Source organism: Notothenia coriiceps, unplaced genomic scaffold (genome assembly GCF_000735185.1).
Source record: "Notothenia coriiceps isolate Sejong01 unplaced genomic scaffold, NC01 NC01_scaffold00024097, whole genome shotgun sequence".
Taxonomy (NCBI): Eukaryota; Metazoa; Chordata; class Actinopteri; order Perciformes; family Nototheniidae; genus Notothenia; species Notothenia coriiceps.
Genome location: NW_011356798.1, coordinates 6,975 through 18,710, shown reverse-complemented (window position 1 = coordinate 18,710; position 11,736 = coordinate 6,975). Strand labels below are relative to the sequence as shown.

At 44.5% G+C, this 11,736-nt stretch overlaps 2 protein-coding genes across 2 annotated transcripts in view; both read right to left on the bottom strand.

Moving 5' to 3' along the window:
• The window catches only part of LOC104954860 (E3 ubiquitin-protein ligase Siah2-like), an 8,688-nt gene extending 6,182 nt beyond the window's left edge, over positions 1–2,506 (bottom strand). The window contains exon 1 of the mRNA XM_010782057.1: positions 2,468–2,506. Coding sequence (XP_010780359.1) covers positions 2,468–2,506 — 39 coding nt within the window. The remainder of the gene's footprint in view (positions 1–2,467) is intronic.
• Positions 2,507–7,529: 5,023 nt separating this feature from the next.
• Positions 7,530–11,736, bottom strand: part of rbmx2 (RNA binding motif protein X-linked 2) — a 7,925-nt gene continuing 3,718 nt past the window's right edge. Inside the window, exons 3-6 of the mRNA XM_010782056.1 lie at positions 10,843–10,894; positions 10,633–10,762; positions 9,844–10,042; positions 7,530–8,312 (exon numbers count right to left, since the gene is read on the bottom strand). Coding sequence (XP_010780358.1) covers positions 7,720–8,312; positions 9,844–10,042; positions 10,633–10,762; positions 10,843–10,894 — 974 coding nt within the window. The 3' untranslated portion in view covers positions 7,530–7,719. The remainder of the gene's footprint in view (positions 8,313–9,843; positions 10,043–10,632; positions 10,763–10,842; positions 10,895–11,736) is intronic.

Below are 11,736 nucleotides of genomic sequence, written 5' to 3'. Positions count from 1 at the left end.
AAGACGCATAACGCTGACCGTCCAGGGATAAGGACCATAACGCGACGTCGTTTTCAGGGATTAAGGACTCATGACGCAACTCGTTTCAGGGATTAAGGACTCATGACGCTGCTCGTTTCAGGGATTAAGGACTCATAACGCTGACTCGGCAAGGATTAAGGCCAAACGCTACTCGTTCTCAGGGTATTAAGACTCATTAACGCTGACTCACTTGCAGGATTAAGGACTCATAACGCTTGACTCGGTCAAGGGAGTAGGACCTCATACGCTGACATCGTCCAGGAGTAAGGACCATAACGCGAGTCGTTCAGGGATGAAGGACTCTAACGCGACTCAGGTCGGGATAAGGACTCATAACGCGACCCAATCAGCGGATTAAGGACCACAACGCTACTCGTTCCTGAGGTGTAAAACGCATTCACACCCAATAGCCGTGTTCTGCTGCGACCAGACCAACAGTTGATACATGTCATGTCTCAGAAGGTCGGTTGGCGTTCAACGGCAAAACCAACGGACTATAAACTTAACACAATCCATGTGCTCGGAAAATGCGTTCAACCATGGTCAGACATTAAGGGGGAAAAACGCAAATCCCCGGCAATTCTACCGACTCCGCATGGAGCATCGGCAGGTATCTCATGCTGCTGTAATCTGGAGATCAACAGACCTAGCGGCCGCCGCATATGATATAAATCGACAACGTCCGTTAAAAAACTACACATATGAGTCTTGCAGTAAGGAGGGCGTTCCACCACCGACACAGCGTTCTTACTTGTTATGTCGTTTTTTATTGAAGCTTGTGTACTACACGACTTGTCCCAACACTCATTCTGCTCACTCTACTAAACAACCGCGGATGTCCTCGCACAAAGATGAAGATGTCCGCGTCTTGTGACACGTAAATATACCTTCTATGTTGGCGCTCGAGACACCTATTTTAGCGGACCAGAGTCCGGTTGTAGTTTTTCACGAAAGTCCGGATGTGTCACACCGACCCAAATGGAACCGCACCAAGCGGCTCTCGAATACGTCTTGTCTCACCATGCGTTGTCGATCTTGATACCCGTGTCTGTCTTGTACGAGAAAGCCGCTCCTTAGGGCTACCCATCGCTTAATCAACCCTATTTTAGTATTCCCATCGTCTAAGCTGATTGTTGACCTCACATGCTCGGATCAGATTCTCATTATGAGGCATGGCTTGGACATTCCTTTTTTTTTCTAAACGCCCTGTATGCTCAATTTCATAGTTCGGGCTAATCTAAGTATCAGGAAGATTCCTTATACGAATGCATGATAAGTGCGTGGGCTGGAAGCACTGCGACTAGCATTCTCTCGGAGATCTCATTAAGTGCCTACACGCTCATCAACGAAGTGAGCGCTGCGCGACCGAGACTCATCTAATGCGCGTACTTCATCGGGAACTTCGAGTGGAATTGGCATGTTTTTCAGTAGTCTTTCTCCGTCTATCCAGAAAGAGAATAAGAGAAAAAGAAGAAAAGAAATGAGAAAGACGGACATATATAGGAGAAGAGAGAGCATACGAAGAAGTAGTCTATCTCTCCGTCTTTACCCTTCTCTATTGCCTCATCGCCTCTGCGACATAAACTCCAACCAGTTGCCACGCGGCGGTAAACTATATAGAGTTCCATGTTTTAAATTACGAAGAGTTCTAAAGGAGGCAGACGAGAGCGAACAAGTCCTGCCAACCGCAATACGTAAGAATATAAACAGATGAAGGGCGAAGAAAAGAAGAGGAAAAGAAGAGAGGAGAAGAAAGGGGGTATGACGACGGGACATAGAGAGAAGCGGAGCAGCGACATTTGTTAGAGAGAGGGTGGAGAAGAGACGGCACTCGTGGTAGTTACTTTTTATAGGTTCAATATTGTAATGGAGCCTAGTGTCTATGTGGTTCAGGAGTCGCTCTTAATGAATGTACATGTTCTCGCCGTGTTGCAGACGCGCTGGGCTGGCGGCCACGAGGAACCGAGAGAGACAAGGTGAGGGGGCGAGGACGCTGCCAGAGAACTCAGGCTGAGAGAGGAGCGTGAGACAGTCGCCTCGAACGGGGCGGGGAGGAGAGCGAGTGAGTGGCGACATACAAAGTGAGGAAGAAGAAACACTCGGAACGAAAGCGAGAGGAAAGAAACATAGAGTTAAGAAAAGGAAGTATTACACAGAAGCGTGAGGAGCGTGGATTGGCGTAGAGATTCACAAGACCGAAAAGGGTAGGTCCTTATCTCGCCCATGAGCGAAAACACGCTATCATGTATAACCATATCGAGAACGCATGATGAGAATGAGTCGGGAGCCCCTATCCATGTGAGGGCGCGTGCGTAGAGACAGTGAACAGGAGAATGGAGAGAGAAAGAGGGAGACAGGGAGAGAGAGAACGAGAGAAGAAAAGGACAGACGTAAATACTGAAGGGAATGAGAAAAGTAGGGAGGGCCTGAGGGCTGTTGCTGTTACCTTGTGGAAGAGTGCGCCCTCTACGAGGCGCAGGTGCATCTACACGCGAGACACGATTTCCGATCCTCTCGCTTCAGTCACACAATTAAAAGTTAAAGTTGGATTCTCAGTTGTAATAAAAGAAAAAAAATGTTCTCACACTGGGGTTTTATGAATCAGGTTTAAAGACATATTTAGAAGTCACCTATCGTGCTAAATTTGTTTAGGCAATAGCAGATTTATATAAAAAAAATATAAAAAACATTCATGAGTGTTGCTCCAAAATACCAAACAGAGCACCCATTCCTACCATGCGTTCATTATCCATGCTATTTCACTTTCCTTGTCAAGGCTCGGTGTCCCGGTCTGCGATTTGGGGATAAAGCTTTAAAAAAAGAAAAAAATGATGGCAAAGGAGGGGCGAAGCCATTGTGAACCCGGCAGCTACGCGAAACCAGTGGCTCAACGGTGGAGTCGCGGACCTGTTCAAGTGGGTAGTGAAGAAAAAAATGTATCTTTTTGTGAAAAAAGCAACTTAATTTTGAAGGCCAGTTGTGCCTAACGTGCTGTGCAGGCAGTAGGCTTGGACTGAAACCGGAGACCCATTAAACGGTGTGAAAACGTCGTCCCACCAGTCACAGAACAATGGGGCATCACCTTACCCACAATTTAAAGTAATCACACAGACTCTCTCCATCTTTTTGCTCTTCCGGTCTGTGTGGAGGCAGCAAGCTGTCAGAACAAAGGAAAAACAAACAAGGGCACAAATAGTATTAATATGTCTGGTAGAAAATTATATTTTCTCTCAGAGTGACAGAGCGTAGGTTAATGTTAGTATTACTAGAAAAATCTACTGGGGGAGACTCCCCCCCACCCCCCTTTCTTGGGGTTGGGTTTTTCACTGTGGGAGCCTTTCCTTATTCAGACAAGTCTGCTCCATAATATCTCTCTGAGTCTATCATCTTCAGCAACTCACGCTCGTCAAACGATTACAATTTTAATTCAGAAATCACGTTTGTAAAAATAATGAATTCAGATAAATCACCATTCGCACTATCTGTCCCAAAAGATGCCATTTATTTATGTATACTTCCCAAATTATTTGCTCCATTGCCACTGTGGGAATTCGAGAGCGATCATTATAGAAAGAAGTCCCGAGCATATACCACTCTTTCTCTATACAGTATCGCATTGTGCTTTATCTAACATTGTCCTGTTGTCAAAAGAAAGCAGCCCACACACCTATCAATCATGAAACCGTCATTATTCATCGTGTTGACTTCGCCCCTTTCCCTTTCCTTCCATTCGCGGGGCACTCTGTCATGTCATCTTATATCTTGGTCGTTCTCTCTACCAACACGTCTACGTACTCTTCTGATGTATAGAGATGTACACACCAAAACATATAAGCTATCAATCTGCTCCCGCTCCCGGTTTTCCACTTGCCACAACACTTCCCACGATTCGCCCGTTACGTCTGAATTGTGATCTGCCAGAAGGAGATTATCCCCAATGTATCTCCATTTTCAACCGCCAAATCGATCACCAACTATAACAAGGCTTCAAAAACCGCCCATTCTTATGGGCCGCGGATTTCCTCAGACAAGCCTCTGTAAATATCACACTCACTAGAGCTGACTCCGTCACATTTCGCTACCGGCGCAAAGGTGGGCCCGTAATTATGCCTAATTTCTACTCCATTTTCGCCGTGGCCGCTTTCCACAATGTCGCGACTTTCTGTATCGGTGTCGCCTAACCACATGCATTCGACCCTGGCGCTGCCACTTGGGGTAAATGGGCGGCCATTGCCAGCTCACGTCACATGCGTTAAATGCGTTAAATATTTTTACGTAATAAATCAAAAAATGGAATTACCGCCCCTTTCCATTAGGCCGTTAAACCGATAAGTTGAAGCATTACATTAAACCTTTTTTCCAAAGCGTGACCTTTAGTTCGGAAGGGAATAGGGAAGATCGCACGACTCACTTTTAATTAATAAGTATGCTGAAAACGTAATATAACACACACGCACAACCTTTTCTGCTTCGAAATATGTCGGATGCGAGTGGGTTGAAATGTGGGTCCCGAGGCCGACCCGTGAGCCCACTGCGACATCTAAAGCGTAGCAAACTCAATTCCATTTCGCTGTATGCAAAACCTTATAGCCAACTTGGGATATACCATTAACGCCACTTTCATATCGCGAAACATGATCCGTGTCTCAAAGTGCGTTTCTCTCTTTCCGGTATCGCCAAGGTGAGTCCTTTATGTCCCTGCTTCTTCCTCACACTTACATCTTCCCGTACACGTTTATCGCCTGAAGATTCTCGCCGATGCAATGAAACACCGACCATATGACGTCCCACAACACGGTCATTGCTCGAACTCCCTGATATCAATTTCTCTGATTAGGGCCGTGGGCTCCACCAGTTTCCAGATATCTCATCGTCATATCGACTCTATACCTGGACTCAGCTCCGGTTGTTTCCCCGTTGTTAGAGATTTGGGTACAGATTCGGAACACGACGAGACGCGTTATTCCGTTCTGCCAAGCTGCACTGCGCGACTTTCCCAATTGCCCTTCCCGTTTCGCCCTTTCCAATGCCGACCATTGCACCTCTCAAACTCATTCTATATCAACCCATCTGCGGAGGAGCCTATATTAGCAAGATTTTCGGGGAACTCACGCCGCCTGTATAAACCACCATACAATACACTTTTCGCTTCCTCTCACCCTCCCGAGACTCCTCTAAAGAATCTGGGCGCGCAACTATATCGGAGCCCTGATCTATTATTGCCGTCGAACTACCGATTAAACCCCGAGATTTGTGACCCACGGCCCTGACTCAACTATATAGCCTTGTCCGACTCATATATCAACGCCCGCTGGCACGCATTATTGGACAGATTTTCCACTCTTATGCGACCGCTAACACTCAGTACTAACCGTGACTGCGAGAGCACCTGTGTTTCGCAAGAAGCAGAAAATAAAAGGAACTCACCTTGTGGTAATATCTCGCACCGATATGAGTATATATCCCTTTGCGCTCCTCTTCTGGTTCACGAGATAAATCTCGCTCGCCACATTGCACTTCGCCTTTCCATATTTCCCATGGACCCTTGCGCTAAACATCACCGGCGCAGACTTCTTAGTCACGAGTTTCTAGCCGGTCCCTACACCGGTCACAAGTCGCGCCCGCGACCAAATTCTCAACATTTCAAACCACTTCAATCAGCAATCAACGAAATTTGCTGTTAACATTTACTACCTCATTCCCATTTGCATCTGCGTCTTCATGCATATCACTGTCTTAATCCTATAGTGATATACAGTCCCATCTATATCCTAGCGCCCTCTCTCAGACAAATGCACCGGCCTGCTCCTAGATAAGAAAGGCTTTAATGGTAATAATGCCATATATACTTCTTTCCTGCTGTGTATCGGCCGTAATTCCTCATTTTCGATCCCATCCCACGGTTTACGCAAACCATTAAGCATTGAATCCGACTGAAGCATCGACTGCCGCCCATACCTCACTCATCAGTAACAATGCGCCAGTGACCTCCTTGTCTTCGCGGGTATTCGGCCGCTACACCCCTTCCAATTGCTTCCATTTTCTTCCAATTCCCATTCTAGCCAATCCTCCTTGCCAATTGTGCCCCTTCTGACCACGCCACCATGACAAATGAGGTCGACATATTAAGGCCCAAAAAAGTCCATCTTCCGCCCTCTTCCCATTTCGCCCCTTCCCACCAACCCCTAGAGCGTCGAGTAAATTGCACAGACCACGCATGTTTACGAATGTACGCGACTTCGAAGCCCTCGTCGAAAAATATCCCCGCGACAAGAAACGGTTTGAAAACGTTTTTGTCGAGTGACAAATTTCGTCAAAGAACAGCTTTTGATAATGTCTCGGCAATCAGAATCCAAGATAACGGCGTGGGTTGGCAGGAAAACCCGACGAAGATACTTTGCTGAGTACATCTCTAACATCGAACAACATTGACGTTGATAGAAGTCAACACGTATGAATAAGACCCCACGGTTGATGATTGATCAGGGTGTGGGGCAGCCTTTCATTGACACACAGAACATGTTATAATTAAACATACATATAATAACTGATTAAATGGAATATCCGCCTTCTTTTCATTATCTTTCCCATTCCCACAACATATACATAAATAGCATGGCATATTGACATAGTTCGAATGGTGATAACGATCATAATTTAAACGTGATTATTCGGATTAAAAATGTAATCGTTTGACAGCCCTAGTTAATTGAGATATGGAACAAAGCAACTATATAAAGGCCACATCGGAAAACCCAACCCAAGAAAGGGGGGTCCGGGGATCCCCCCAGTAGATTTAGAAAATACTAACATAAATCGATCGCATTCTGGTACACTCTGAGAAGAAAATAAATAAATCTATTACTACCCGACATATTAATAATATTTGATGCCATTGTTTGTTTTTCACTTTGTTCTGACAGCTTGCTGCTCCACACAGAGAGAAGAGCAAAGAGGAGAGAGTCTTTGTGAATTACTTTAAATTGTGGGTAAGGGTAGATAGCCCTCATTGTTCTGTGACCTGGTGGTGACAGAAGTTTTCAAAACCGTTTATGGTCTCCGGTACTTCCAGTCCAACGCCTACTGCATGCACAGCGTTAGAAAATCGGGCCTTCAAAATAAAAGTTTGACTTTCTTCTTCTTCAAAAAAAAAAGAATACATTTTTTTTCTTCACTACCCACTTGAAACAGGTCCGCGACCCACCTGTTGAGAACCACTGGTTTAGACAGTAGCTGCCGGGTTCGCATGAGCTCAGCCCCCTCCTTTGCCATCATTTTTTTCTTTTTTTAAAGCTTTATCCCCAAATCAGCACGTTTGAAACAGGAAGTGAAATAGAGGGATATGACGCATGGCTAGAATGGGTGATCTGTTTGGTATTTTGAGCAAAACACTTCATAGACATGTTTTTTATATATTTTTATATATCTGCTATTGCCTAAATAGCACGATAGGTGACCTTTAAATATGAATCATTTAAAACCTGATTCATAAAAACACCACAGGTGAAGACGTTTTTTTTTCTTTTATTACAAAAACTGAAAGAATACAACATTTAACTTTAATTGTGTGACTGAAGCTCAGAGGAAATCAGAAATCAGTGATCTGGGTGTAATGCACACTGCAGCCTCTAGAGGGCGACACTCTTCCACAAGTAACAACAGCCCCTCCAGGCCTCCCTACTTTTCTCCATCTCCACTTCAGTGTTTACGTCTGTCCTCTCTTCTTCTCTCGTTCTCTCTCTCCCTGTCTCCCTCTCTTCTTCTCTCATTCTCCCTGTCTCCCTGTCTCTCGCCCTCCCTCCTCCTATCTCCCTCCCTCTCTCTCTCCGTTTCTCTTCTTCTGTCGTTTTCTCGGTCGCAGTCAAACTCCCTTTTCATCTTGTGGTCTCTCTCGCCCTCCCTCCTCCTGTCTCCCTCTCTTTCTCCCTCTCGCTTTCTCTCTCCCTCTCTTTTTCTCTCAACCTCCCCCCTTCTCTCCCTCTCTCGCTCCCCCTCCCTCTCTCTCTCCCCCTCCCCCCTTCTCTCTCTCTCACCCTCTCTCTGTCTCTCCCCCTCCCTCTCTCTCTCGCCCTCCCCCCTTCTCTCCCTCTCTCTTTCACCCTCTCTCTTTCTCTCGCCCTCTCTCTGGTTGTATTTCTCGTAGGCGGCGTCCTCTCTCTCTTCTTTGACTCTGATGGCGGCGGGAGGAGGTGAGGAAGAGGAAGAGGAAGAGGGGGAGAGCCTCTTCTTCTTGTCTTTCTTCTCCTTTTTCTCCTTCTTCTCTTTCTTCTTCTTCTTTTTCTCTTTCTTTTCTGGAAAGCAGAGATATGAAAATCAATCCCGAGAATGAGTCAGCATTATGAGTTTCAAGCCCTGACATTTGAGAGCGTTAGGAAACTTAAAACTCAGAAATGAGTCAGCGTTCAGAGACATTACATTTAGAAAAGATTCCTGATACTTAGAAATTAGTCAGCAATATAAATCTGAAAACCCTCAAATTAGTCAGCATAGGAGATTTAGGGTGCATTCATTGTGTGAACACAATCCGAGACCTCTTAAGTGAACTAAACAACCGGACTCTGGTCCACTAAAATAGGTGGTCTCGGAGCGCCAAAACATAGGAAGAGTAGTATTTACGTGTCACAAGAACGCGGACATCTTCAAAATCTTTGGCGAAGACATCCGCGGTTGTTTAGTTAAAGAGTGAAGCAGAATGAAGTGTTGAACAATGTCGTGTAAAGTAAAAACAACTATCAAATAAAAAACGATACATAAAAGTAAGAACACCTGTCGTCGGTGAAACGCCCTCCTTACTGCAGAACGTCATATGTGTTATGTTTTTTAACGGACGTTGTCTGATTATATAATCATATGCGCGGGCCGCTAGTGTCTGTTGATCTCCAGATTAACAGCAGCATGAGAATAACCTGCCGATGCTCCATGGCGGAGGCTGTAGAAATTGCCGGGATTTGCGTTTTTACCCCCTTAATGTCTGACCAATGGTTGAACAGCATTTCCGTGCACATGACTTGTGTTTAAAGTTTATAGTCCGTTTGAGTTTTGTGAACGCAAACCGAACCTTCTGGAAAATGAAACAATGTAACAAACTGTCGTCTGGTGCGCACCAGAGAACGGACTATTAGGTGTGAATGCGACTTTACAACTCAGAAATGAGTCAGCGTTATGAGTCCTTAATCCCTGAAGTGAGTCAGCGTTATGAGTCCTTAATCCCTGACCTGAGTCAGCGTTATGAGTCCTTAATCCCTGAAACGACTCAGCGTTATGAGTCCTTAATCCCTGAGACGAGTCAGCGTTATGAGTCCTTAATCCCTGACCTGAGTCAGCGTTATGAGTCCTTAATCCCTGAGACGAGTCAGCGTTATGAGTCCTTAATCCCTGAAACGAGTCAGCGTTATGAGTCCTTAATCCCTGAGACGAGTCAGCGTTATGAGTCCTTAATCCCTGAAACGAGTCAGCGTTATGAGTCCTTAATCCCTGAGACGAGTCAGCGTTATGAGTCCTTAATCCCTGAGACGAGTCAGCGTTATGAGTCCTTAATCCCTGAAACGAGTCAGCGTTATGAGTCCTTAATCCCTGAAACGAGTCAGCGTTATGAGTCCTTAATCCCTGAAACGAGTCAGCGTCATGAGTCCTTAATCCCTGAAACGAGTCAGCGTTATGAGTCCTTAATCCCTGACCTGAGTCAGCGTTATGAGTCCTTAATCCCTGACATGAGTCAGCGTTAAACACCAGGGAGATGCTACCTTCAGGTTTCACTTCAGAAATACGTCGCCCCTGCTCATACTTCCTGTTTCAGGGTCGACAGGAAGTGACCTCACTGACCTTTCTTAGCCTTCTTCACAGGGATGTGGTACTGCTCCTCTTCCTCTTCCTCTGAAGAAGAGGAGGGGGGGGGGACCTCCACTAATGTGGGCGCGCAGCCTTGCTCCCTCAGACTCTTGGTGATGTCGTCCATGTCCTCCGAGTCTTTGGGGGGCCGGTAGTCTTTCACGTGGTCGACGCGGATTGTACGCCCTTTGATCTGAAACACAACGTCGGAAGGGAACAGTGAGGGGGAACCGAGCGATTCACAGATTTGTTACTTTGTTCAGAAATGTTTTTCCCTTCTTAGAATTCTGACTTTCCCCCCCAAGAAAATTACAAGTTTTGACATTTTTTTTTAAGAATTTTGACTTTTTCTCAGAATTTAGATTTTTTTCAGAACTTAACATTTTTTTCCAGAGTTTTGACATTCTTTGAAAATGTGAGGTTTTTCAGAATGTTTTGGACTTTTCAGAATTTTCACTTGTTCTCAGAATTTTGAGTTCATTCCACAATTTTTACTTTTTTTCTGAATTTTACTTTATTTCGGCATTTTTAATTTTTCTTAAAATGTTTTGGACTTTCTCAGAATTTTCACAATTTCCGAAATAAACTCAAAATGTTGAGTTTATTTCGGAAATTATGATTTTCTCAGAATCTTTTTGACATTCTTTTAGAATCTGATTATTTTCAGAATTGTAATTTTGCTTGGTTTGACCCTTTGCAGACATGCACTAAAGCCTATAGAACTACAGGAGAGCAGAACACCACAGAAGAAGAACAGGGCCTCTTTAAATGACGTGTCTTCACCTTGATGCCGTTGAAGTTGTCCACAGCGAGGATGGTGCTCCTCTGGTCCTCGAAGCAGATGAAGCAGAAACCTTTGGATTTCCCCGTCTTCTGGTCCCGAACCAGATTAATGTTCACGATCTCTCCGTACCTGAGACACACAGGTGAACTCTATTCATTTATAATAACTAAACAACCATAACGTTTAAATAAAGGTTTCCCTGAACGTACTGAGAGAAGACGCAGATGATGTCTCCTTCGGTCAGCTCGTAGGGAAATCCTCCTGAAGGGAACAAAACATTGTTTTTTGAAATGTTAAAAATGGAAATTAATTACGGATGCACTTATTTTGATTGGCCCATTTATTTAATTTGCATTAAAACAGATTTTTGTCTTTATTTATTTCCCCAAACCTAATTATTTTCTGTTTAACTTTAATTTAATACAATGAGTTTGGGACGCAAAAAAAGACAAAATAATATAGAAATAAATTAATATATGAATTAATAAATACAGATAAAAAAAAAAAACTTTTTCTATAAAAAAAAGAAAATAGAATAAAATAATAATCAACAGTTGCTATATTTTATAAATATATCATACTAATGGAGCTCAGCGCAAGTTCAACCAGGAAGACCGTCTTTACTCGTTCATTTACCATGCTATGTTACTACTCTAAATAAAAGCATGGATGCAAACAAACTATCTCCAACTGAAGAGTGCCAAATCAGACATCATCATCATCATCATCATCATCATCATCATCATCATCCCCCCATCCCGTACCAAAGCAATCCAGAATTTCAACTTCACCATTGACAGCCACACTCTATCTCCCCCCCTCACATCCGCAACCTCGGATTCATCTTCGACAGTCAGCTCAAATTCAACCACCACATAAATCACATCACCAGGACGGCCTTTCTCCACCTCAAACACACTGCCCGTCTCCGCCCATCACTCTCCTCCTCTCTCTGCTGAAGCCCTGATTCATGCATTCATCACATCACGACTACTGCAATACCCTCTACGGGAGGGGTGTCCGCACTTTTTCAGCTTGGGAGCTACTTTTGAAATGACCACGCCCAGATGATCTGCCCAATCTGTGTTGCGAGCGGGGGGGGC